The sequence below is a fragment of the Ziziphus jujuba genome, chromosome 5 (assembly GCF_031755915.1).
Source record: "Ziziphus jujuba cultivar Dongzao chromosome 5, ASM3175591v1".
Taxonomy (NCBI): domain Eukaryota; kingdom Viridiplantae; phylum Streptophyta; class Magnoliopsida; order Rosales; family Rhamnaceae; genus Ziziphus; species Ziziphus jujuba.
Window position 1 is genome coordinate 1,596,973 of NC_083383.1, and position 23,487 is coordinate 1,620,459.

Here is a 23,487-nt window from a genome sequence, read left to right on the forward strand (position 1 = left end):
TTGAATTTGGAATTGCAAATAGCAGAGTATGGGGTGGTTACAGGGGAGTACCGGTGACACAATAGTAGTTAGAATCAAACCTATTCCATTAAAGGAATTCTCAGGCTCTCAAACAGTCTATCAACACCTAAAATTAAAAAAATAACAATAATAAAAAAATGTAAAGTGACGTTGGCCCAATGTTGCCCTGCAACCCACATTTTAAATTTGGAAATAATTGTGATCCGATAGAAAAATTAAAATTAGGTTTAAAAAAAAAATGGAAAAAGGTTCTGAGAAGTTTACAATTAGTTATCTGAATTACCCAGGTTGTAACTGTCGATAATGACCTTCGAATAGCCATAGAATTGGGAACTTTCTTCAAACTAAGCTGAAATTACGCAAAGATACCTTTATTGGTACAACCCTATCTACCAAACTAACATACTTTATCCAACTAAATTTTGTAGGGTCAACGTGTTAAAATTATATAATTTATTACTAATCAGTCCTAATAAAGCGAGAAAAACACCCAATTAGGAAAATTCCTCTGGCTTCCCTGCGGCTATGCTTTGCCGTGTCACTATGTACTTTATGTTGGTATATAAGTTTCTTATTGGACCATTTGATTCTTCAGATCTTCCTTTTAAAGTATGGCAAACTACCAAATGCGACACATGGGCCAACGAGAATGGTTTGGGTTCCCAAAATAATGCAAGATAAACAGAGTATTTTTTTATTTTATTTTTTATATATAAGAAAAAAAGAAAAAAAAAAAAAAAAAAAAAAAAAGAGAGAGAAAGAATCGCTTTAGCAGACCTCACATTTGAAAGAAGAATAAATAACAACTTAGTATGAGGAGCTTGTATAATGATTCAACAACACTACTCCACTAACGGGGTTCTTGATCACCAAATTTGCTAACCACCATGTTTTCAAATGACGACTCCTAATCTTTTCTCTGACTGCCTCTGCTATAAATACCTCTAAACCCTCTCCTCAAGTTTCTCACTTCAATACAAAGCCAGCTCGAGATATATTATACATTTAGAAAGCCCCAACCATGGCAACCATAGTTTCAACACTGAGTTTTGCCCTCCTTATGCTTTCAATTTCTTCCGCTGCTTCAAACGCATTGAGTTTAAATTACTACGATGAAACGTGTCCGCAGCTGGAGTACGCAGTGACTAAAGCTGTAAAAAAAGCAATCTCCAATGACAAAACAGTTCCTGCGGCCCTGCTTCGCATGCACTTTCATGATTGCTTTATTAGAGTATACCAGCCCCTTTGATTTCCTTTTATGCATGCTTGAATTGCTAATTAAACCTGCAAGTGCTTATGAAATTAGATGGTTTGGTGATTTAGTTGGCAATACTAATTATATCAAAATATTTGTAATTTGGATTTGGCAGGGCTGTGATGCATCTGTGCTGCTGGAATCAAAGGGAAAGAACACGGCCGAAAAAGATGGGCCTCCTAACATTTCCTTGCATGCATTTTATGTCATTGACAATGCTAAGGAAGCTGTGGAAGCTCTGTGTCCTGGAGTCGTATCCTGTGCCGATATTTTAGCTCTCGCTGCCCGGGATGCAGTTTCTCTGGTTAGCATTTTGGCTTTTAATCAGTGTTTTATATATAATAATGTTATTTTACGAATATCGATGCTGATAATATATATATATATATATATATATATATATATATTTTTTTTGAAGCATTGACGGAGAGATTTTGGTGAAGTTGTTTTAACTGTTTCCATTTAAATATTATATATTAAATCCAATCTCATATCATATATAAACAACTTTACTCTGTGGCGTCATATGTGTATAATATAATTAGTCTGGAGGTCCGACGTGGGAGGTTCCAAAAGGACGAAAAGATGGCAGATTATCAAAGGCCAGCGAGACCAGACAATTACCAGCTCCCACCTTCAACATCTCTCAGCTACAACAAAACTTTGCCCGGAGAGGCCTTTCAGTAAAAGATCTAGTGGCACTCTCAGGTATTAATTAATGTACTATCTTGCGACAAATATCTACATATTATTATTTCCATAGATTAATTGACCCCATAATATATGCTTTTATAAATGTATATGTAGGAGGTCACACCCTTGGATTTGCTCATTGCTCATCATTCCAGAACAGAATCCACAACTTCAATGCCAGACTGGACGTTGACCCGAGCTTGAACCCGACATTTGCAGCCAGATTACGCAGAGTTTGTCCGGCTCATAACAAGGTAAAAAATGCAGGGTCGGCCCTGGATTCCACTTCCACTACTTTTGATAATGCATACTTTAAGCTGCTTCTCCAAGGGACGAGTATATTTTCTTCTGACCAAGCTCTACTTACTACTCCAAAAACTAAGGCCTTGGTTTCCAAATTCGCCAGCTCCAAGGGAGTGTTTGAGAAGCAATTTGTCAAATCCATGATCAAGATGAGTAGCATCACCGGTGGTCAGGAAATTAGACTGGATTGTAAGGTTGTTAGATGATTTTTATTTGAACGTATTGGTTTCTGCCAATTATTTTTTTCTTCCACTTTAAAGTTTTTGAGGGGGAATAAAACATCCAAATGGACGAGTTCGTGTGCAATGGTTATATATATATATATATATATATATAGTATACATAATATGTTGTTTTGGGATGAATTGGAGAGGGTATTAAGGTCCAAGCGTGTATAAGAATTCATAATTAATGTATTGTACGTGATTTTTTAAAGTCTGGTCGATTATCAATTGGAAAATGAGTTCAACGACTTCTAAAAGTTTGGGGCTCCTCTGACTATAAATCTCTTACCTATGAAAAAAAAACAAAAAAACCAAGAAACATTTATCTTTACCATATAAACCATCCTTTTGGTCTTGGAATCATATAATCATGTAAAGTTATTTTTGGTGTTCATTTCGAGAATACTAAATGAAATTAATCTTCTTCCGAGAAATAAAATAACAAGAAGAAAATTCATCAATTTTGCCAAAAAAAAGAAGAAAATTCATCCAAAAAAAAAAAAAAAAAAGGGAAAAGAAAACAAGAAGAGCATATCTGACCCAAAATCTATTTTGTTGGACAAGGGACCGGCCCATTTTTCAAGCCACGAGCCCAATCCATATGACATGCACGCGCAGGCACGCAGCGGTGACGATGTTAATGTCTGCGGCGCTACCCATCAGGCAGAGCCCAAAAGTGGCTATACCAGTTGAACAGTTAGAACTCAGAATCTATTTCAGAATTGGTATTTGAACAAGTACGAAGTACGAAGCTAGGCCGAAATATCTCCGTTAGATTCTCAGATGGAACATATTGTCGATGAAACTGAAAACCCAGAAAACACAGAGCAAAGCGATTCAACCCACGAAGGACAACAAGAACAAGACCCAAACGAAGAGCTACTTAGGCTTCTCCTACCTAATGTTTCTGAGCTTCCTGTTACGCCTCCCTCCGCTGTTGAATCCAACTTCATCTCCTATTTTGCACCAGGTTAGGTTCTGCATCTTCTCATTCTTATTTCAAACTATAAAGTGAAATTAAGTTGAAAAAAATTAATTGTTAAAACCATAAGCCCCGATGTTTACATTTAATAAATTTTGTTTATTATTTTCAGATTTTATGAAACCAGGACACGATCAGTACGTTTATCGTCATCCCAATGGGTACATTCCCAATCCTTTTCCTCGCAAATATTCTTGTTTATTTACCTTTTTCTATTAAAGATGTTTAATTGATCTTTATTCACGGTCGTCTAAAAAAATAAAAAAATAAAAAGATTGTGTGTGATCGGTTTGGCTCCGGCGCATGTGGCTTTCAAAGACGAAGGAGGTATCACGGCCGTTGATTTCAATGTTGGAAAATCTGATCGAAGTGAGCTTAAGGTTTCTGGAAAGCGCAAGAAGGTATCTTCAGCCTTCTTGTTTTTTGTTTTTTCTTTCTCTAAAACCCATCTCAGAGTATTAATGTGAGTTGAGCAAAAATTATCATATTAAAGAAAATTGTAAAGGACATTGAATTATTATGATATATGGATAAGGGGTGGTTTATTTGATGTCAAAAATATTGTTATGCAGAATGCACAACACTTCGAATCCAATACAGCTTTGTGCAAGGTTTCCACTAATGATGCCTCTTATGTTGTAAGGTGCAAAACCACTTTTTACATAATTGTCTTCTCTGTTTTGCAGTGTTCGATTGTTTTAGCTTCTACTTGATTTCACATATAAATCTGAAAGTTGTTGGTGGCTTGTGACAGGTGCTGTGTAAAAGGCTCGCTCTTGGAAGTGAATGACAAATTAATCAAACAACCAGAATTGCTTAATTCGTCGGTAAGATCCACTTAATATCCTTATGCTACCACTGACAACATTTTTCCATCCAAACATCACCTTAACTTTTAAAATCATATAATGTTGGTATGTTTATGGTACCACTTGTGATGTGACATGTCAGACTTTTTAGGTAGCTTTATGCTATTCTTAATTTTATTTTATTCTCTCTGTGTAAAAATTGTTTAGTAGTTGATCTAAGTTCCAATGTAATATCTCATTGATAATTTCATAAACATTCTTAGTTGTTTTCCAAATTGTTTTTTATTGTAGCTGCTCAGTTAATTTAGGAGCTCGGCTAACTTAACAGGACCAAAGTAGTAACAGCTAGACAAGTGTTGTTTAATCTAAGAATATGCAGTTCTTAGAACTAGTATGAAAATGATGTTTTGTGTTATATTCCATGCTATCGATGAGTATGGTTACCAAAATAATTTTCTTCTTTGCATTTCTAATCAATTTTTCATGCTAGCCATAAATTAGACACTTTAGATAAGAAAGAAAAGATATTTAACTCGGCGGAAATTATTAGACAGAGTTTTTGTGTGTGTGGGTGTGTGTGTTCTTTGCATTTCTAATCAATTTTTCATGCTAGCCATAAATTAGACACTTTAGATAGAAAGAAAAGATATTAAACTTAGTGGAAATCATTAGACACGGTTTCTCTGTGTGTGTGTGTGTTGTTGTTGTTGTTTTTTTTTTTTTTTTTTTTTTTTTTTTTGGGTGTGTGTGTGTGTGTGCATGTAGAAAGGTTAATCAATTTTTCATGCTAGCCATAAATTAGACACTTTAGATAAGAAAGAAAAGATATTTAACTCGGCGGAAATTATTAGACAGAGTTTTTGTGTGTGTGTGGGTGTGTGTGTTCTTTGCATTTCTAATCAATTTTTCATGCTAGCCATAAATTAGACACTTTAGATAGAAAGAAAAGATATTAAACTTAGTGGAAATCATTAGACACGGTTTCTGTGTGTGTGTGTGTGTTGTTGTTGTTTTTTTTTTTTTTTTTTTTTTTTTTTTTTTTTTTTTTTGGGTGTGTGTGCATGTAGAAAGGTTAATCAATTTTTCATGCTAGCCATAAATTAGACACTTTAGATAAGAAAGAAAAGATATTTAACTCGGCGGAAATTATTAGACAGAGTTTTTGTGTGTGTGTGGGTGTGTGTGTTCTTTGCATTTCTAATCAATTTTTCATGCTAGCCATAAATTAGACACTTTAGATAGAAAGAAAAGATATTAAACTTAGCGGAAATCATTAGACACGGTTTCTCTGTGTGTGTGTGTGTGTGTGTTGTTGTTGTTTTTTTTTTTTTTTTTTTTTTTTGGGTGTGTGTGTGTGTGTGCATGTAGAAAGGTTAACATGCTTGAGCTTAATAAACTTTTGTTTCTCCTGGTAGATCTAGGTATAAGATTCCCCTTCACTTGAAGAATCCTCATATTCTCTTGTTTCATTGTCACCATCGGAAAGTAGTGATGATTTTTTTTTTTCATGTTGCTGCTACTGTTTGTAGCTTCCATCAGTTCCATTTTTTCAAACTTATTCCCCTTTTCTCCCTTTGTTCTTCTTTCCAGGCAGATAGAGAAGGATATGTAGCCATTATCATGCCAAAACCAGCAGACTGGCTCAAGATCAAGGCTTCGTTGCTGGGTTTTGAGGAGTACAAGAAACTTAGAGATTTGTGTTAAGTCTGCATTAAGTCTGCAGATAATGTTCTTCCATTCAAGTGCCTGGAAGAAAAATCAAACAGTTGAAGCCATCTTATCATTGTCAATGCATTCTAGATTCCCATTGTTTGGTTCCTGGTTGATCTTGCAACTTGTAAGTGGTAATGAACTATATATTATGATAGTTGATTCTGCGGAAAAGTTGAAGTTCCTGCGCAAGGGTATCTCCTAGTAGGACGCATCTTTCAATGAAACATCTTTGCTGTCCAACATGATAAAGCTTGAAGCTTGATGATCCTTATGCTCTTGATGGTTTCAAGTCTCGCAAAAGGATGCATGATTTTTTTCTTTTCTTTTCTTTTTTTTTTTTTTTTTTTTTAAATTTTTTTTTTTAAATTTTTTTGTTTTGTATTCTTTTAATTTGATTTATATTTCTGGGAGTTAATAATGATTTTACTATTTAAAGAAATGTCGGATGGTGTTCGATTTACTTGGACCTGTAATTCATAGTTCATAGCCGAAATCCTACCCGATCAATTTGCCTGATACACCTTTTTCCTTAGTCTTCTCTGTTTATCTCCGCACCAATCTCTACTGAACAGTGAATTTTGATTCTTGCCTCTTAAACAATGTTTTGTAATTGGCACGTTGTGCCGTTATAACTTAGAATGACCTCTAGAAAATGCTGGATTTGGCTGTGAAACTTCTCTGCTCAAATATACTTCTCGATCCCCCACTTTTGCACAAATTCTATGTTGATTTTTCTTTTATTGTTTTCTAACTGCCAAACACTTGGCAAGTCGGTTAAGACCAGATGAACACCGCAAGCCCCTCAGTAAGGTACTAAACCAAAAATTGGTGGTTTGAGGGAATAGGTGAGCGGAGACTAAAATCAAGCTTCATTCTTTGTCATCGAAGTGTAATGAGGAATCCTAACAATTTTTTTTTTTTTTTTTTTCTGGGGTGTCAATCTTAATTTTATGTTTGAAATTTGGATTTCACTATAAAAAATAAAGAACGGAAAGTGAAATAAAATTGCTATCCTATTTATGGCATTTTCCTAAATAATTACTTTTTATGTTTTTTAGTAAGGAAAATATCTTTAAAAAAAAAAAATTATGTAACCTTTTTCTCCTTTATTCCAAACTCTAAACACGAGTTATATATATATATATATATATATATATATATACATATAGTTTTTTTTTTTTTTTTTGGGTGGGGGGTTGCTAAATGATCAACTCCACTGTAAACGGACTAAAATAATATTCATAAAATTTGAACTGTGAAGTTTTGCTGATTAATGAGAGCTATCTTGCTTTAAACCACATCTATGAATTTAATTGGTGTGACAGGGATTGATCATAGGACAGGTCTCCATCCTTTGAAAGGTTTACCAAGAAATGATATTAAATTACTCTCTGGATATTGTAACAATTTTTTTCCATGCAGAGAAAAAAAAATAATTGTAACTTTGAGGTTGGGGTCCAAGACATGGTGTTGCAGTCATGCCAAAATCAAACAAATTTAACAAACACATTTTCCTGCAAGAAGTAAAGAATACTGTCACTTGAAAAAATTTGCAGGACAAAATAAAATTAATACAACATATAACAAAGGAATTCAAAAGCTTTGCCGGAGCGAATTTCGCCCTTGAAAAAAATAAAAAATAAAATCATTAAAGCTTAGGACTATGTACAGCTGCTAGCTTTCCACATATGATCGTTTGCGCATCACTGGAGGAGCTGTAGAATATTGGATATAATACACAAATATATGGACAGCTCGACTGATCTTCTGTCCAATTGGATGGTGACCAGGCCATCGTTTTCCACATCATTTCAAGCTTCACAATTTCATATCACCATGAAATTAACAATGTGCACGATCACATCCTCATCTTGATTCATGATTACTGGTTTTCCATTATCTCTCGAATTACGAGTCCTCTGGATCTGTTGATGGTGAGTAAGCAGAGGTAAATATGTTCTTCAAGCTCTTCTAATTGCTCCAAAAAGCTTCGCTCTTGGGCATCAAATTCCTTTACAACCTCATCCAATAACTCACATTTCCCAATTCTCACGCACATCTCGGAAACATTCTTGCGGTGCTCAACCTCGTTGTGTAATCTCCTAACCATCCGGCTCATGGTGTCGAAATCTTTGATCAGTATAAATACCCCTCTTGCCGCAACATCAAGTTGCTCTCCAGCCACCCCCTCATGCAATCTCTTGCCAGCCGATTCCTGCGCTCTCTCCATTTTCTTCTTCCTGTGTAGAGCCAATGAGCAGCCAATCAGCGCAGGTGCCGCTGCCATCCCAAGAATACTATGAAATGCAAAGACTAGCAAGGCTATCAAGAGCGCAGTCTGTGATACCACCAGACCAACTCCTCCAACTTTCTTGCAAATTCTTCTCAGCTTTGCTCTCCTCTTTATCTTTTTGTTGGCTGAAGTTAATCTATGGAGCAAAACCAAATTGTCATCATGAATATCATGGAATTGAACCGCGCTTATGATCGACAACGGGTTTTTCAGCAATGCAAATGATTTAAGCTCTCTGAATATTGGTCGGTAATTGTCTTCGGTGATGAAATCTACATGTCCATGCATCTTTTTGCTCATCTTTATCACCAATTTGATCTTCTTATAAGCTGACCGTGTTTGATGGACGCTGTTGAGGAGTAACTGGCATATATTGCAGGCCTGTAAGCTGGCTCCAAAGTAGTCGATGAGAAGGTGATGGAAATTTAAACTCTTGATCATTTCCTTTAGGGTTTCTTGTCGCGGTTCGAGCAAATATTCGGACAGATCCAAATAGAATGGAAAAGAGGACGATGGAGAAATTCTACTGCTACTGCTGCTTGTAGTTGTTATTCCTATCTGTCCCTGAACCTTGTCCCACATTTCTATGTAGGATTTTGTTCTGAAAACTTGCAAATATTCTTCGTTGACGCTTAACTTGGTAGACAAGCTATTGACACGGTCCTTGCGTGATTTGCCTGCAGCGTTCATAAAACAAACATCAAAAACCTATAAAACCAAACTTTCTTTTTCTTCTTTCTTTTTTTTTTTTTTTTTTTTTTTTTTTTTTTGCTTTTGTTCTTTTTTCTTTTTCGTGTTGAAATTGTGAAACTCAACGAACCAGCTTAATAACAAAAAAGCATTGTATATTGACCAAAATTAAACTAACAAAAACGAACAACGATTTCATAAAAGGGCTTGTTCTTAAGAATTAAGCTACATATTGAATTGAATTAATCTTTGAAACCCACACAAAAGATTGCATTGAAAAATAATTGGAAAACCTTCTTCAGAACATATATATATATATATATATATGAAACTCACCTGCCGCTGTAAAAGGGGATTTCAACTTTGCCAACAGGTTCCTCTTCATCTTGGACATGTCGATAAAAGAAACCAAAAATAAAAATTAGGCAGAGATTGATATATGTATATCTTGAGGGTTTTCTCACAAAACGGTTTAAGTAAAAATGAGATTAGGGTATGTATTGGTATATGTAGATATATATATATATATATATAGAGAGAGAGAGAGAGAGAGAGAAGGTGGGGAGGGGGGGGGGGGTTTAAATTTCATTAATATTCAGGGAGAGAGGGAGAGAAGTTAGAAGAAAAGTAGAAGAAACCCAGTTGGCATGCTTAGCACCGCCTCAATTTGTTTTTGGCTTTTGTCACACGTTAGCGTCCTTCACACGGTGGGTTCTCTATCTTTCTCTACGTGTAATTAAATAATTAATGCTTCCTAAACAAGCTGAAATCTTTCTGCTAGATCCACTGGAGATAGATGGTTTTGATACTCTTCCTTGGAAATCCTCCTCAAGTATTTCCTCATGCGCTTCCGGAAAAAGCTTTAAGCAGCTTGCTAGTGATTTCCTCCGTTTCTTCTTTATTTGTTTTTATTTTTTTCTATCTGTTTTTCACTTTTTTTAGTGCATATATAGATAGAAGTATTTATTTACTTATTCTTCAAACTTTCTGTACAGAGATATTTGAAAATTTTCAAACGTAAAATCGACCAAGATAGAAAGGGTTATATATGTTGATAATTAATGAAAGCCAGGTATTATAGAGTGACTGAAATTCCACACGTTTTTATTTTGAATTGTTTGAATCAGTTCATGCTACAATAGGATCGCATGGAGAATATCATATATATTATAAAAAATGCAAGGAAAGAATTATAAACACATAATTTGTATAGTTCTTGTTTGGAGGGCCAATGATGACAAGTTTGGTATATAAATTATAGCTTCAGGAACCTAATTCGTATTAATTGGTATGCACTGTCATCAGTTAAGGCATGTACTGTGTCCAAACCAATATTTATTACGCATATCTGGTGGATAAGAGTTCCATTCGGACGATTAAAAGTTTTAAACAATAGAGGCACGTGGTCAAATATGTTTACACGCCTTTTCTGGGGGAAAATAAAAATAGAAACATAATCATACACGTTTTTAATTCCCAGAAGATAAGTATTTTGGTTTTTTACAGAATTATAATTTATAACTTATAACTTAAAGAATAAAACTAATTCATAATTATTTATATGCTGCTAAAAAAAATTATCCATAACGAAATCTGCTTTCCATCATCTGGGCCACACAGCAATTAGAAATACAGCGTATATACACAATGATTTTATAATGATTGATATTTGCTTGCCGGTCCAAAACTAGCCTTTACATATCCAATGCATCATGTGCATGGAGCCTATTGCGTTTCAGTCGTTGTTAGGTAGCTAGCATGGACTAATTAATTCATATTTAAACTTTATATAATATATGATTTGGGTTCCTTTTACATTTTTGCGGTCCATCCATATTTCATTATTTTCTAGCAGCTGATTAAGCATATAAAATCAGAGAAAAAAAAATTAATCACCATTAATAATATTCAGAACCTGATATTAGGTGTATATATATATATATATAGTAGAATTATATATCTAATAAACTTTTGATCCTCTGCAATTGATTGCCATAGTAATGAATATACAATGGGATTGATCAGGCTGCGGGTACTACCTTTGTGATATTTTCTTTAAAAACTTAATTATCCGTTAGTTAATGAACTAATTAGTTGCTCATAAAATGAAAAATTAAAAATAATTATATTTGGATTTTATGCAATAGGATATTATTTGCATCTGTCTCTTTCTGGCTATTCCAGATTTATTTTTCCTTACTAATAATCATATAACAAATCTCCCCTTTCTTTGGAAAAGAGAAACGGAAGAAAGCTATAGAGATGGGTGATCAAATTATTTATAAATATCCATAAAGTAAAGCAAAGGAAATCATTTATCAATAAATAAGAGCACGCGTTTCTGTTGCGTGTTTGAATTATTTGCTGAGGGTAAAGCTGATGTGGCCGTTTGATGGGTCTCCTTATTACACCAATAATCGACCATATCTTATAATTTTTTTTTAAAAAATAAATAAATATTAATACCTGATTTTTATGAAGGCCAACAAATTTGTCATGGCGCATATAATTTTTATGTTTTCAAGCGTCAACTAGAATTTGATATTTTATATCGAAACAGTTAATCACTGATAAAATTGTTTGCATAAGAAAAAAAAAAAAAGAAAAAAAGAAAAAAAATTGCATAAGAAAAAAAGAAAAAAAGAAAGAAAGAAAAAAAAACTAACTCTTCAATTAAGCCTCTTTTAATCATGTATTTAATTTAAGCCTCTGATTTAAATTCTAATTGAGGCTCAGATTTGTTAGCTTATCCGAAGCAGCCAAAACGAATGATGATCACCATCCATGCAAAGTGCATAAAATATATATACATTTCTAAGACAATACTCTTGCTTTCACTCCTCGAAATCTTGCAAGTGGGCACCATCTATACTCTTTTTCTGGAATTAAATATGGACTTAGGATTTGGCCACGTTGTCAGATGGGCCCCATTACAATATCAGCTTCCTGCAAGAATGCGGCGTGGAATTAGCAAGCTTTTTGGCCTTAGCAAGCTTTCTTCATTTTCTTTTATTTCTTGCTTTTTGGCCTTAGCAAGCTTTTTCGCAGTTCTGCTGATCCATTCAATTTCAATTGCCACACTCGATCGTCTTTTGCCTCAATATACGCATATGTATATAATCAGGACTTAAGTATGCCACGTGGCATGTTAATAGTGGTCGATTCAAAGTCTATTTAGGCTATTTACTTTTAGAAATTACCTAAATGTTGCTTGCAAGTTGCATGCACCGACGATGGAATAAAACATTCTTTGCATAAACTAACAACGATAATAGAAGAAAATAATTGTATTCATGATTTGGATCCTTTGAGGGTAATATCTTCTACAGAGACCATGTCACCGTAATACAGTAGGAACATACCAGATCCATCCTCGTCAATTGCCACATTAAAATAGAAATAAGCTGTAAGATGAGTCATCGAAAAACATAAAATTGCCACATGCGTGTTGTCTGCTACGTAAATATAATTATATTTTGGATTTTCAATTCCTGGTTCTTTATATTCATGATATGATTTGTTTTTACGAGTTCACAGTTCATAGTACTTTGGTGGAGAATGAACTCTTATGAAAAAGAATTTGCAAAGTAAGATGCAAGGTAGTACTGCTATGATATGAAAAAGCATTATCAAGGAATGCATTCAAAAAAAAAATATATATATATATATATATATATATATTATTAAGGAATTAAGCAATTATTTCGATGATTACATGATAATTTATATATAGGTTCGGTGGGGCGGAAAAATAATTGTTATTTCAAAAGTTTGATTTCGTTTTCCTCCATTTCTCCTAGTTTTCTTAGCCAAAGGATTCTAAAATTTTATGTCTGGTTTTTTAAAAAAAGTACAAGAGAAACCAAATTAACATGTTTTAAGGATGGAGAAAGATTCTACCTTTTTTTTTTCCCCTTCTACTTTTCTGTCCTCTTCATTTTGTTTCCCCATAGTTTTTGAGATCCAAACAAAGAGTTTATGATATATATATATATATATATATATATATATATATATATATTTATCTTGAGTTTATGAGAATTATGAGAAAGTGAATGTCTAGGAAGAAAGGCAAGTTATTTCTTTTTACCAAATAAAATAAATTAAAAGTGAAAGGCATGCTATTTGCTGGCCTACTTTTGGCTACAAAATTTTAGTTAGAGTGTTTCCCACAAATCTTTAAAAGTTTTAATTTTTCTATTTTAAAAAATTATATAAATTTTTATAATTTTATAGGCTATTTAAAATGAAAATTTTAAATATATAATGAGGTTTTGACTCCTTAAATATAAAAAATTAAACCCATTCTGTATCTAAAATCTTTAATACATTTATTTATTGCATTTACAATTTGAATGCACAATCACTAACTTTATTTAATTTCATATTTGTTTATATATATATATATATAATATTTTATTGTAGTTGAGTTGGGTGTTGTAATGATAAATAATAATTATTGATTTAGAAATGAAAATAAAAAAGTAACGATAAAATATGGTATTGAAATTGGATGGAAAAAAACAAAAAAAAATTCATTCTTCATTTTTTTTAAATCCTCTAAGATACGCCTTAAAATAAAGAAGAGTAGAGTTAGAGATGCTGTGGACCCTGCCCATTTGTTAGTTTTTCCATCGCGGGTCCTAGCACTGTTTCCGAGACTGGAGGATTAGCCCAAATTGTAATGGACTGAAGATCCTGTTAATAGTGACGTGCAAGTTCGTGGTGAAGATGGTCCTTGTGGAAACAAACAGTCTTCTGGAGGAAGTTTATCCAACGGAATTTTCCGACAGATTCAACTACGCTAGGTTTTGGGTTTTTTCGAAAAGTAGCCATTCTGTAATTTAATTTTTGAAAAATAGTAAATTTTTTTTTTTTAAACTAGTCATTTTGGGACAAAAATACTTTTAATAAAATTAAAAATTACGCAATAGGTTTTTTTACCCTTTCCTTCTTCCTCTACACAGCCGTTCATGTAAGAATTTTTCTAACAGGCCACTCTTTGCATCTCATTTCCTCTCACTTTTATTTTTTTGTATTTTTTCATATCTGAAACTAAACTCAGGTAAAAATTTTATTTTATTTTTCTTATTAGATGAAACTAAGAAAATATGTATTTTTTTTTCTCTTTCTCTTTTTTCTTGTATTTTTTGTTAGTTTTAGAATTTTTAAGCTTTTTATTTAATATGGGTATGCAAAAAATTAATTTATGAGCTGTTATATCTGAGTTTAAAGATACTTAGGTGGCATATGGTTTGAAAATGGGGAAAAATTTGTGTAAAACTGAAAAATTGCAAAAAACAGTAAAAATGGAGGAAACTTGGCGAAAAAGATGAACTTCCGCCATTTTCCTCTAGTTTGTTAGTTTTCGCAAGTTTTCTTCTAATTTTTTGCCAATTTTCTGCTAATTTTCCGCTAGTTTTCTGCCAGTAAGAAAAAGCTATATTTGGCCTAAAAAAAAAAGAATCAACTTTTTTAATACAGTTAATATGTTTGTTTAGTATTATTCAAATTTTTATATATTTATTGATTTAGTTTAATGTTATTCATTTAATTTTGTAGTAAAATGGAAGATGATGGTATTATAATTGCAGTTTTATACAATGGAACATTGGTACAAAATGATGGTGGTAATTGGGAATATTGAAATGGTAAAAATATAATGGTTTCCGTCGGCAAGAGATGCACAAAATCAGAGTTAGAGGATGGAATTTTCAATTCTATTGAGATAGATCGAAATGAATATTTGCTAAAGCTAAAATGGATATATGGACGATGTGCAGAAAAGTTGGATCCTACAGAAATACACTGTGATAGGGATGTGAAATGTTTTCTTCAAGAAGTAAGGAATGGAGGGATGACAATGATACAGCCTCCAATGTATATTAAGGTGATTTCGAAAGTTGAACATGTATGTAGAAATGTTCATCAAATAGCCTTTGCTTCGGGTAGTGAGAGTAATCTTCATCCTTTTACTTGTCCTCCAATTGGCGTTCGTCTACCACAAGTTTCTGGTACTGAACCTATTCAGGCTACATCTCAGGAAATTATGGTTCAAAAAACTCAGTTTAGAGATCAAGTTGATGTTCGTGGGGCCTGGACATCATGTAACATCCACGAAGGAGTTGATGTTGGAGGTGACTATGCTGAACGGTTTCCTAACGATGAGGAGTATGAGCAATTGCATAATATTAATCATGATGAGAATTACAATGCAGTAGGGGATGATGTTGATCATAATGATGTAGATTTTGATCATGAGTTGCCGGACAATGATAATGATATGCATCCTGAAATGAACAATGAAAGAGTTGATGATGTTAGGGTTCATCATGCTACAAGTGACCACATATCATCGAGCAACCAAAGTGGTTCTATGACCATATTTTTGTCAAAGTTCACTGGCTGTGAGAGCATAGTAGTTGGACAATTATTTCGCAACAAACGTGACTTACAGAATAAACTGAGTATCCATTGCATGCGAGAAAATAAGGAGTTCAAGGTGACACGGTCAACTACACAACGGTATGAGGTTGTATGCTTGGAAAATACTTGTAAATGGCGAATACATGCAACTACATTTAAAAATGGAGAAATATTTATTGTGAGAATTTTTGATAATGTAAACAGTTGCTCGTTAGATATTGTGTATCGAGAACATAAGCAGGCCAGTAGCCAGGTTATCGAGCAATATATCAAATCTAAAAATGAATGTATTGCACGTGTTTACAAACCCAAAGAAATTCAACATGATTTTTTGCAGAAATATGGGATGAATATAAGCTACAACAAAGCAGGGAAAGGTAAAGAGTATGCACTTAACAGTGTTAGGGGATCTTTAGAGGAGAATTTTGCTAAGTTGCCTGCCTACTGTTATGAGTTAGTGTCGAAGAACCCTGGGACTATTACACGTATCAAAACAGACGATAATAACAATTTTGTATATTTCTTTATGGCGATTGGAGCAAGCATTAGGGGATTTAAATCCCACATAAGACCCGTGTTGGCTGTTGATGCAACTACATTGAAAGGGAAATACAAAGGGTACATGTATTTTGCATCAGGCATGGATGGCAATAAGCAAATATATCCTTTGGCTTTCGGTATTCGAGATGGAGAGAACGAGCAAGCATATACATGGTTTTTCCAAAACCTCAAGGATGCCATCGGAGATTTTCCGGATTTGGTGTTGTGAGTGATAGACATCTCGCTATTGAGAGGGCATTACGCAAAGTTTTTCTCAATACATACCATGCGTTTTGCACGTACCATATAAGCATAAATGTTAAAGCAAATGGACATGCAAAAGATGAAACAATAATACAATGTTTCATGCTTGCAGCTAGTGCATATTTGGTTGAAGATTTTGAGTTTTATATGGGGCAAATTGAGGCAAAAAACAGTAGGACTGCTCAGTACATTCGATCATGTGACCTTACAAGGTGGGCATATTCTCTTTCTCCATATAAAAGGTACACTATCATGACCACCAATATTGCAAAAAGCTTGAATGATATTTTGCTAGATGCTAGAGAGATGCCAATAGTAGCATTAATTGAGCACATACGAGATTTATTGCAAAGGTGGTTTTATGAGCGACGTACTACAGGTGCAAAATTGACGAAGCCTGTGACTGACCATATGGAAGAGCAACTCAAACTACGAAATGGAGTCCATCGGACTACGTGTGAAAGCCATTAATATGCATGAATTTCTTATGGAAGATGGGAGTTTGAGGGGTACAATTAATCTCCAATCAAAAACATACTTATACAAAGTCTTCGATCTTGATCAATATCCTTGTGATCATTGTATTGTCGCTTGCAGAGACCGCAAAAATGCTCCTTATGGCATGTGTTCTCATTACTACACCGTGGATACATATTGTGCAGTTTATGCTGAGTCCATTTATCCTGTGTTAGATGAAAATAGTGGCATACCCCGGATGATATGGCAAGTCGTATTATTCTTCCACCAAGATGGACATGTAGGCGAGCCAGTAAGCCGAGGATACAACGCATACCATCCGAAGGTGAAGATATTATTGGACGAAGATGTAGCCGATACGGTCGTGTTGGACATTATAGGCAAAGATGGACGAATCCATTGTTTTATTCTTCAAATTAGAAAATTTTAATTTAGTGTTATGGTTTAATATATTTTGATAATTATTTCATATCTTGGATATTATATTTTCTACTCCACGGTGAAAGATTTATTAGCAATCTTTTTTTTTTTTGAATTTAATCCCAAATGAAAAGAGGCTTTCTAGAGTTGATTTTAAATCTTTAGTTTACATATCATTTTATGAAATGTCCAAATGATTTAGAAAAAAAAATAAATATATATCATTTTTTCTTTTCTTTAAAATGGTTATTGATTTTAAATGTCAATACATTTTTTACTAATTTCATCTTCATCTTATATAATATTTGTCTCCACTCTCAATTTTTTTACCCCACTATTAACTTAAATAATCTATTAGAAATTGATTTTCCAAGTGGAGGAAATTAGTTTCTGATAGGAGTAAAAATTATTTAACGATTTCTGCTTGGAGGAAATTTTTTCCAACAGGAGGAAAACGATTTCCGCTTGGAGGAAAAATTTTCCGCCTGGCGGAAAATTATCCAGAGGCTTCAATTGATCTCCATATGGGATTTCTGACTGGAGGAAATTTTTCCTCTAGGAGGAAAAGTTTTCTGCCTAGAGGAAATATTTTCTGACAAGTAGAAAATTTTTTAGAATTTGCAATTGAGCTCGTAAGACGTTTGTGCATAATGGAATTCTAATAAATAAACATGGCACATTTTCTATACAGTTAATTAGTTATCCTTACATCAATAACACATCGTTATCTTTGTTAAATGAACATTATAAGCCACCATTATCTTTACAATTAAAAGTCTAATATAATAAAGAATATGCATCTATAAACATGACAAAAGGAAAGAAAAATATATCACCACCCAGCTCATGTGCTTAGTTTTTTGTTGTAAGCCTCATATGCATACTTCTTCCTAAAGAACTCCATGTCATCTTGTGTGAATGTCACTGGTAATCTAGCATATAAAAACTTGATGGTCTTGATTGTAAACATGCCACAGTCACCATTACAAAAAAATAATTATTATAACATATATTAGTATTATTAGAACCATATTCAATAGTTAATATTTATTCAACAAACATATACATATTAAGGGGTTTTACCCATTACTTTGTTGAGGAGAATTTTGTGCCAATTCACATGTAAACTCATCAACGGAGTCTACAAGATCTGGCCGCTGCTCATAAAAGGATGCAGACCGCAGTAAATAAGGTAACATAATGCATAATTTCTGAAAATAAATTTCTCCCCTGTTTCGGTTGTCAGCCTTATCTGAGTCATATACAGTCATACGATACTCTTTCAAGTCCACATGCCTTACCAGCCAATGTATGTTGTGCTTGTTTAGTGGAATCAATAGCTGTCAATACATTACAGGATTTCAGTTAGCACAACAAATAAAGAAAGGCACATGAATAAATGAATAGTTAACATTACACATTTGGACATGTATATTGTACATGATTTACTCATTTCCATGGCTTCGACTCCTTCATTCGAATCCCCAATACATATTCTTGCATTGCATATGAGAATTGGAACTTAGATGGATTGGCAAGTAACTTTCCATAACACTGTTCAATGTATACCTACAACAAAATAAATTATTAGTTACCCAAAATCACAATAGCCACATATAAGACACCTGGCCTTTACTTATCCAAAATCCTCCATCTATCACCTCAAAACTAGGATAAAAAACATCAGGGAATCGATTGGCACGTACACAACATAAGTAAGGCAGGACTTCCATATGCTGCATTGAAAGACGAGTTAATTTTAAATTACATCCATGCAGTTGAACAACTATCTATGGAATTTATCAAATTATAAAATGAAAATCTTGATCGAAAAATACTTACATCGTGATTCAGCCACTTCTCACTGGTTATAAGCAACTGGAAAAAATCTTTTCCCGCAGACAAAATGTCCATATCAACCTTTGCTGCCCAACCGGACTTCATAAATTGGTCAAAAATTTTTACAAGTCGCATGGGTACTGGTTTGTATGGGTCAAACTTCAAAATAGAAGATGCACCAGGTAAAGTGCACTGTAGTTTTTTCCGCAAGCCTCCAACACTGTAAGGAGTTGTAATAGCTACTGCCGCCTTCCTATCCCGCCTCCTAATATCTATATTTTGCTTAGCAGCTGCTACCTTTCTTGCATGTCTCCCGGCAAGAAACTTTGATGGAGACACTTTCTCGATAATCGTAACGCTTAGTCCTGCATCGTCTACAACGGATGGACGTGACTGTCTATCAACGGGGGTTGCATCGGGACCAAACTCTTCTTTATTTTCATCCACTTCAAAGTCCGTTTCCATCCCATCTCCCAACCCGTCAGCACCAACTCCCACTCCTTGGTGCTGCATTATCTTATCAAGCTTGGTCTCCAAACTTGCAAACTCTCTAAGCATGGCGATTCTTAAACCCTTAACGTCTTGCTCTACATTAGCCACTTGGCCTTTAAGGATAGTTAATCTCTCTCTCAAAGGTACCTAAAAAAAATAATAATGATTAGTACTTACAATAATAAAAAAGAGAAACATTCATACAATTTATTCAAACCTCATCATGGGATGGAGTCGTTGGAGGTTGGGATTGAGTCGACGGTTTAACACGAACATGAGCAGCAACTTCTGCAGTCGATGATGAAGGTTGGTTTGTTGGCTTATCTCCCATTTGCCACCTCCCTCTTTTACCCTTAATTTCCATAGATGCCTCTTTTCGTTTCTTACTTCTTTCACTACTTGTAAGTGGAAGACCTTCATCTTTTTCATCATGACTTCCCTGTGGTGGCTTGTCTCGGACAGCAGATGCAACATTGTATAGAGTAGTGTCATGATGTACATCCCATGCAATTTTTCCAATATATGCACGCTCAAATTCAGTTACATTCATTAAGCCATGAACAGGATACTGCAAAAGATAAAAGGAATTATCATCAAGTAATTATTAAGTAATACTAATATTACTACAAATACTACAAAAGTCCATAAATAATATTACTATGTTGGAATGTATATTTATATATATATATATATATATTTGTACATATAAGTGGAAGAATTCATATACTTACATCACGATGATCGAAGCGTTCAGTTGCCTTCTCAAATCTTGGCACTTATGAAATATGCCAATTAAGAATTCGAGGGAATGCCATGTCCGGCAACTTCTTTCCAAATGCTTGACCTAACGAAGGAATTGTCTCAAAATTCCAAATCTGTCAAACAATTAATTAATAATGAATAAGTAAAGAAATACACACCATAAATACAAGTGTAACAAACTTTCAATAATAGTGTAACAAACTTACCATGAAATCCAAAGGAAACCCATAAAGACTATAACTCTTTAACTTGTTTAAAGCCATGGACTTTCTATGCTCAAAAACACTCTTCAACGATCTAATGGTGGTGGTATATGATAAAGTACCCCATGGATAGTTATTGAAGTACTCTAAATCGTCTACCATCTCCAAGTGATTATGGGGTGCGGTGGCCATGCTTTCTTTGCCTAGAAGAACTGTCTCTAGGAAATATAATAAAGCCAACTTCAATCTATCATCGTCGGCTTCATCATTGTCTTGACATTGTGCGATCATGAAAGCTTCGGTTATCTCCAAGTTAGTGACCTTTCGCTTTCCGCCAAAATACTTGTCACTAATAGGAGTAGAGATGTTAACTAGCCTATTAGGTTCATAACCAAACCGTAGACCTGTAATTATGGTGAAGTCTCTCCGCGTAAATCAAGCATCACACCCTCCAAAATTGAATATCATAGAATCTTTGTCGTCGTAAACACACTGCTTATACAGCATACTGTTGACAATGTGGCCACTAAATTGTATCTCATTGGCCTTAAAAAAGTGGGCAAAACAGCTATCCTCGAACTTCTTTATTTGAGCTAGAGTCAGCTTGAACTTAATATCCGATACGGCTTTCCAGAAGTTCGATCTACAATTAACCTTTGCCCTCAATATCTCCAAGTCCCAAAACTTTCGTTGGTAATCTGAATCCATTTATCTGCAAATCAAATACAACAAAGCATAACATATGGAGGAAATGTTTTTTCGGACACGAGGAAAACCTGGAGGAAAAAGTTTTCCACCTAGAGGAAAATATTTTTTGCCAAGCAGAAAATTTTCCGAAACCTAAATAACATACACCTAACAGGATTTATGCAAAAATATAATGAAAATGGCTAAAGAATCTTTTCGAACCAGTGCATATGTGGATTTAAAAGCTACAATATCTTCTATATATTAGTGTACATTATACATTAGGCAACAAACCAACCATGGGCATGTGACATTGCTTCATAAGGATAACCTATGGTTCTAACACATATTAATCATTATGCTTTCACATTCAAACCTCCCATAAAATTCAATAAAAACACAACTTCATAATAGTTTTAATTTCACATTTCACATTCTAACCTTGCAACACAAACATTTCCATCACACCAAATAACACAATATTATAAGCATGGCTCATAATGACAAATGTTCAAAATTGAGCAATCTATAAAGAGATGACTTATCATTTCTAAAACAATACATTATGAAAATTATCAACAATTCTGAAAAATCATTCAATACAGTACAAATAAAGGTTCTCAGATTAGTTCGTTACATTAAAGCGAAATTAGTTTGCAACATTTTTTCTATTTTGTTCAGAGAAGCAACTTACATTAATGGGGGACAAACCGCCACCAATGCTTCTCTATCTATTTATATATATCTCTCTCTTTTTCTCTATCTTTGTAAGTGTGTGTGTAATTTTTTCAACAAACACTTGTAACTCTAATAATCGCAAATTTTGTGCTTCAATTTTCTGCTCGGTCCATCACTTACTCTTCCAATGCTGAAAAATATAGAAAATCAATATTAGCAACAAAAAATAGATTGACAGTGTTTCAAAATTAATAATAACAACGAGTATATTGTTTTAGTTTCAGTAATGTCCATTTATTAAAATCTCCTAATACAAATAATAACAAAACAAAGAAAGAGAAAACCCCATGCACACATGTGGATGGAACAAATTGCTTATACCAAAATGTAAACAACTTAAAGGTACATACGTTTGAGCAAAATGCAGAGAAAAAACAGAGTAAATGTCACATGCATATAACAATCTATCTAGATGGTATATGATGCTATAACAAGCTTAGTAAATGTTGGCACAATCAGAAATACATGCTAAAGCTACATCTTATGCAGAACCGTACATATAGCAATTTCTCAAGTCATAAACCACAAGAACAAATAAGTTATGTTAAGACAATCACTTAATATTATTCAAATGCCAATCAAGTATGTTTTACCATTTTTATGGTCTTCTTTATGGTCTAAATAACTAAGGCTTAACTAGGAAGTTTAATTAATTTAGTAATAACATTATAACATTAGTAGAAGTATTCAAGCTTAAAGGAAGAGATATGTTTTAGAGTACTATACTAATTAATCATAAAACTTAAGAACATGACTCCTACTATAAGTGTCTTTAGCATCAAGGTCATTTCAAAGAACAATAAACATGCTGAAAAACTAAGTGACCAGCTAATAAGCCAACTCAAACAGCTAAAGTTGAATTGTGTTTATACCAGCAGTGCTTACAATGCAATCAGTAACTCTATAACCAAACAGAACTTAACTAAGTGACCAACTAATAAGCCAACTTAAACAGCTAAAGTTGAATTGTGTTTATACCAGCAGTGTTTACAATGCAATCAGTAACTCTATAACCAAATAGAACTTAACTAAGTGACCAGATAATAAGCCAACTTAAACAGCTAAAGTTGAATTGTGTTTATGCAATGTTTTCTCAATGTTTTTTTCAATCTTCCATCCACTATACTCTGTTAGCTCAGGCTTGTCAGTTACTTAGTTTTTTCTTTTTCTTTTTCTTTTTTTCTTTTAACTGGAGACTACATTAAGAAATTATAAAAGCAAAACCGTGCATGGACTTAAGCCCGTTAGCTATATATATATATATATATATATATATATATTTCAACATCTTTAATTCTCTAATGGTCAGATTTGCTATTTCCTACTTTCACTCTTGGCCTTTGCAAACTAATGACGATGATAGCTCATAACAGCTAAAAACCCAATCTTAAAATCAACTGTTTTATAGACACAAAAACTAAATAAATAAAAGAAAAAAAAAATGAGGTTGAGCACTACTCTTTGTAAATTCATCATTTATATAAGAAAACGATATATATCAAATACAATAATAGAAAAAGATTTTCAAAGGCTGGGTGGAACATATATATTGGTTTTGCTCTCTCATTCTGTATATATTGATCGAGTAAAGCTTGAAGAATGAAAGAGCAATCATATTCCTTTTCACCCTTTCAAGAATTAATTAAAGTTTAAAGC

The 23,487-nt window shown here is 33.6% G+C and overlaps 3 protein-coding genes across 4 annotated transcripts; 2 read left to right on the forward strand and 1 right to left on the reverse strand.

Annotated features, from left to right (window-relative positions):
• The first annotated feature begins 709 nt into the window (after positions 1–709).
• Positions 710–3,007, forward strand: LOC107422560 (peroxidase 64). The gene is made up of 4 exons (XM_016032026.4): positions 710–1,252; positions 1,392–1,580; positions 1,822–1,984; positions 2,084–3,007. Exons 1-4 carry the CDS (start codon positions 1,043–1,045, stop codon positions 2,476–2,478), a joined length of 957 nt encoding a protein of 318 aa, XP_015887512.1. The 5' UTR covers positions 710–1,042; the 3' UTR covers positions 2,479–3,007.
• A 151-nt stretch (positions 3,008–3,158) lies between these two features.
• LOC107422509 (uncharacterized) lies at positions 3,159–6,516 on the forward strand. 2 transcript variants are annotated; one of them, XM_060816935.1, is made up of 6 exons: positions 3,159–3,466; positions 3,591–3,639; positions 3,753–3,879; positions 4,051–4,121; positions 4,233–4,305; positions 5,882–6,516. In XM_060816935.1, exons 1-6 carry the CDS (start codon positions 3,280–3,282, stop codon positions 5,897–5,899), a joined length of 525 nt encoding a protein of 174 aa, XP_060672918.1. In that variant the 5' UTR covers positions 3,159–3,279; the 3' UTR covers positions 5,900–6,516. The 2 variants fall into 2 exon arrangements, with proteins under 2 accessions (XP_060672918.1, XP_015887459.1); XM_016031973.4 differs by having other exon boundaries at positions 3,160–3,466; positions 5,878–6,516.
• Positions 6,517–7,540: 1,024 nt separating this feature from the next.
• On the reverse strand, positions 7,541–9,562 carry LOC107422549 (UPF0496 protein At1g20180). The gene is made up of 2 exons (XM_048476057.2): positions 9,320–9,562; positions 7,541–8,970 (listed from the first exon to the last, which is right to left on the reverse strand). The coding sequence occupies exons 1-2, from the start codon at positions 9,375–9,377 to the stop codon at positions 7,883–7,885; spliced, it is 1,146 nt and encodes a 381-aa protein (XP_048332014.1). The 5' UTR covers positions 9,378–9,562; the 3' UTR covers positions 7,541–7,882.
• Between the last annotated feature and the right edge of the window lie 13,925 nt (positions 9,563–23,487).

Excerpts from the sequence above, each read along its gene's own strand:
- LOC107422509 (XM_016031973.4), top strand. The coding sequence starts at position 3,280 with ATGGAACATATTGTCGATGAAACTGAAAACCCAGAAAACACAGAGCAA. Across the intron at positions 3,880-4,050 it reads TTTCTGGAAAGCGCAAGAAG|AATGCACAACACTTCGAATC; the intron begins GTATCTTCAGCC and ends ATTGTTATGCAG. Across the intron at positions 4,122-4,232 it reads GATGCCTCTTATGTTGTAAG|GTGCTGTGTAAAAGGCTCGC; the intron begins GTGCAAAACCAC and ends GGCTTGTGACAG.
- LOC107422549 (XM_048476057.2), bottom strand. The coding sequence starts at position 9,377 with ATGTCCAAGATGAAGAGGAACCTGTTGGCAAAGTTGAAATCCCCTTTT. Across the intron at positions 8,971-9,319 it reads ATCCCCTTTTACAGCGGCAG|GCAAATCACGCAAGGACCGT; the intron begins GTGAGTTTCATA and ends TGAACGCTGCAG.
- LOC107422560 (XM_016032026.4), top strand. The coding sequence starts at position 1,043 with ATGGCAACCATAGTTTCAACACTGAGTTTTGCCCTCCTTATGCTTTCA. Across the intron at positions 1,253-1,391 it reads TTCATGATTGCTTTATTAGA|GGCTGTGATGCATCTGTGCT; the intron begins GTATACCAGCCC and ends TGGATTTGGCAG. Across the intron at positions 1,985-2,083 it reads AGATCTAGTGGCACTCTCAG|GAGGTCACACCCTTGGATTT; the intron begins GTATTAATTAAT and ends ATGTATATGTAG.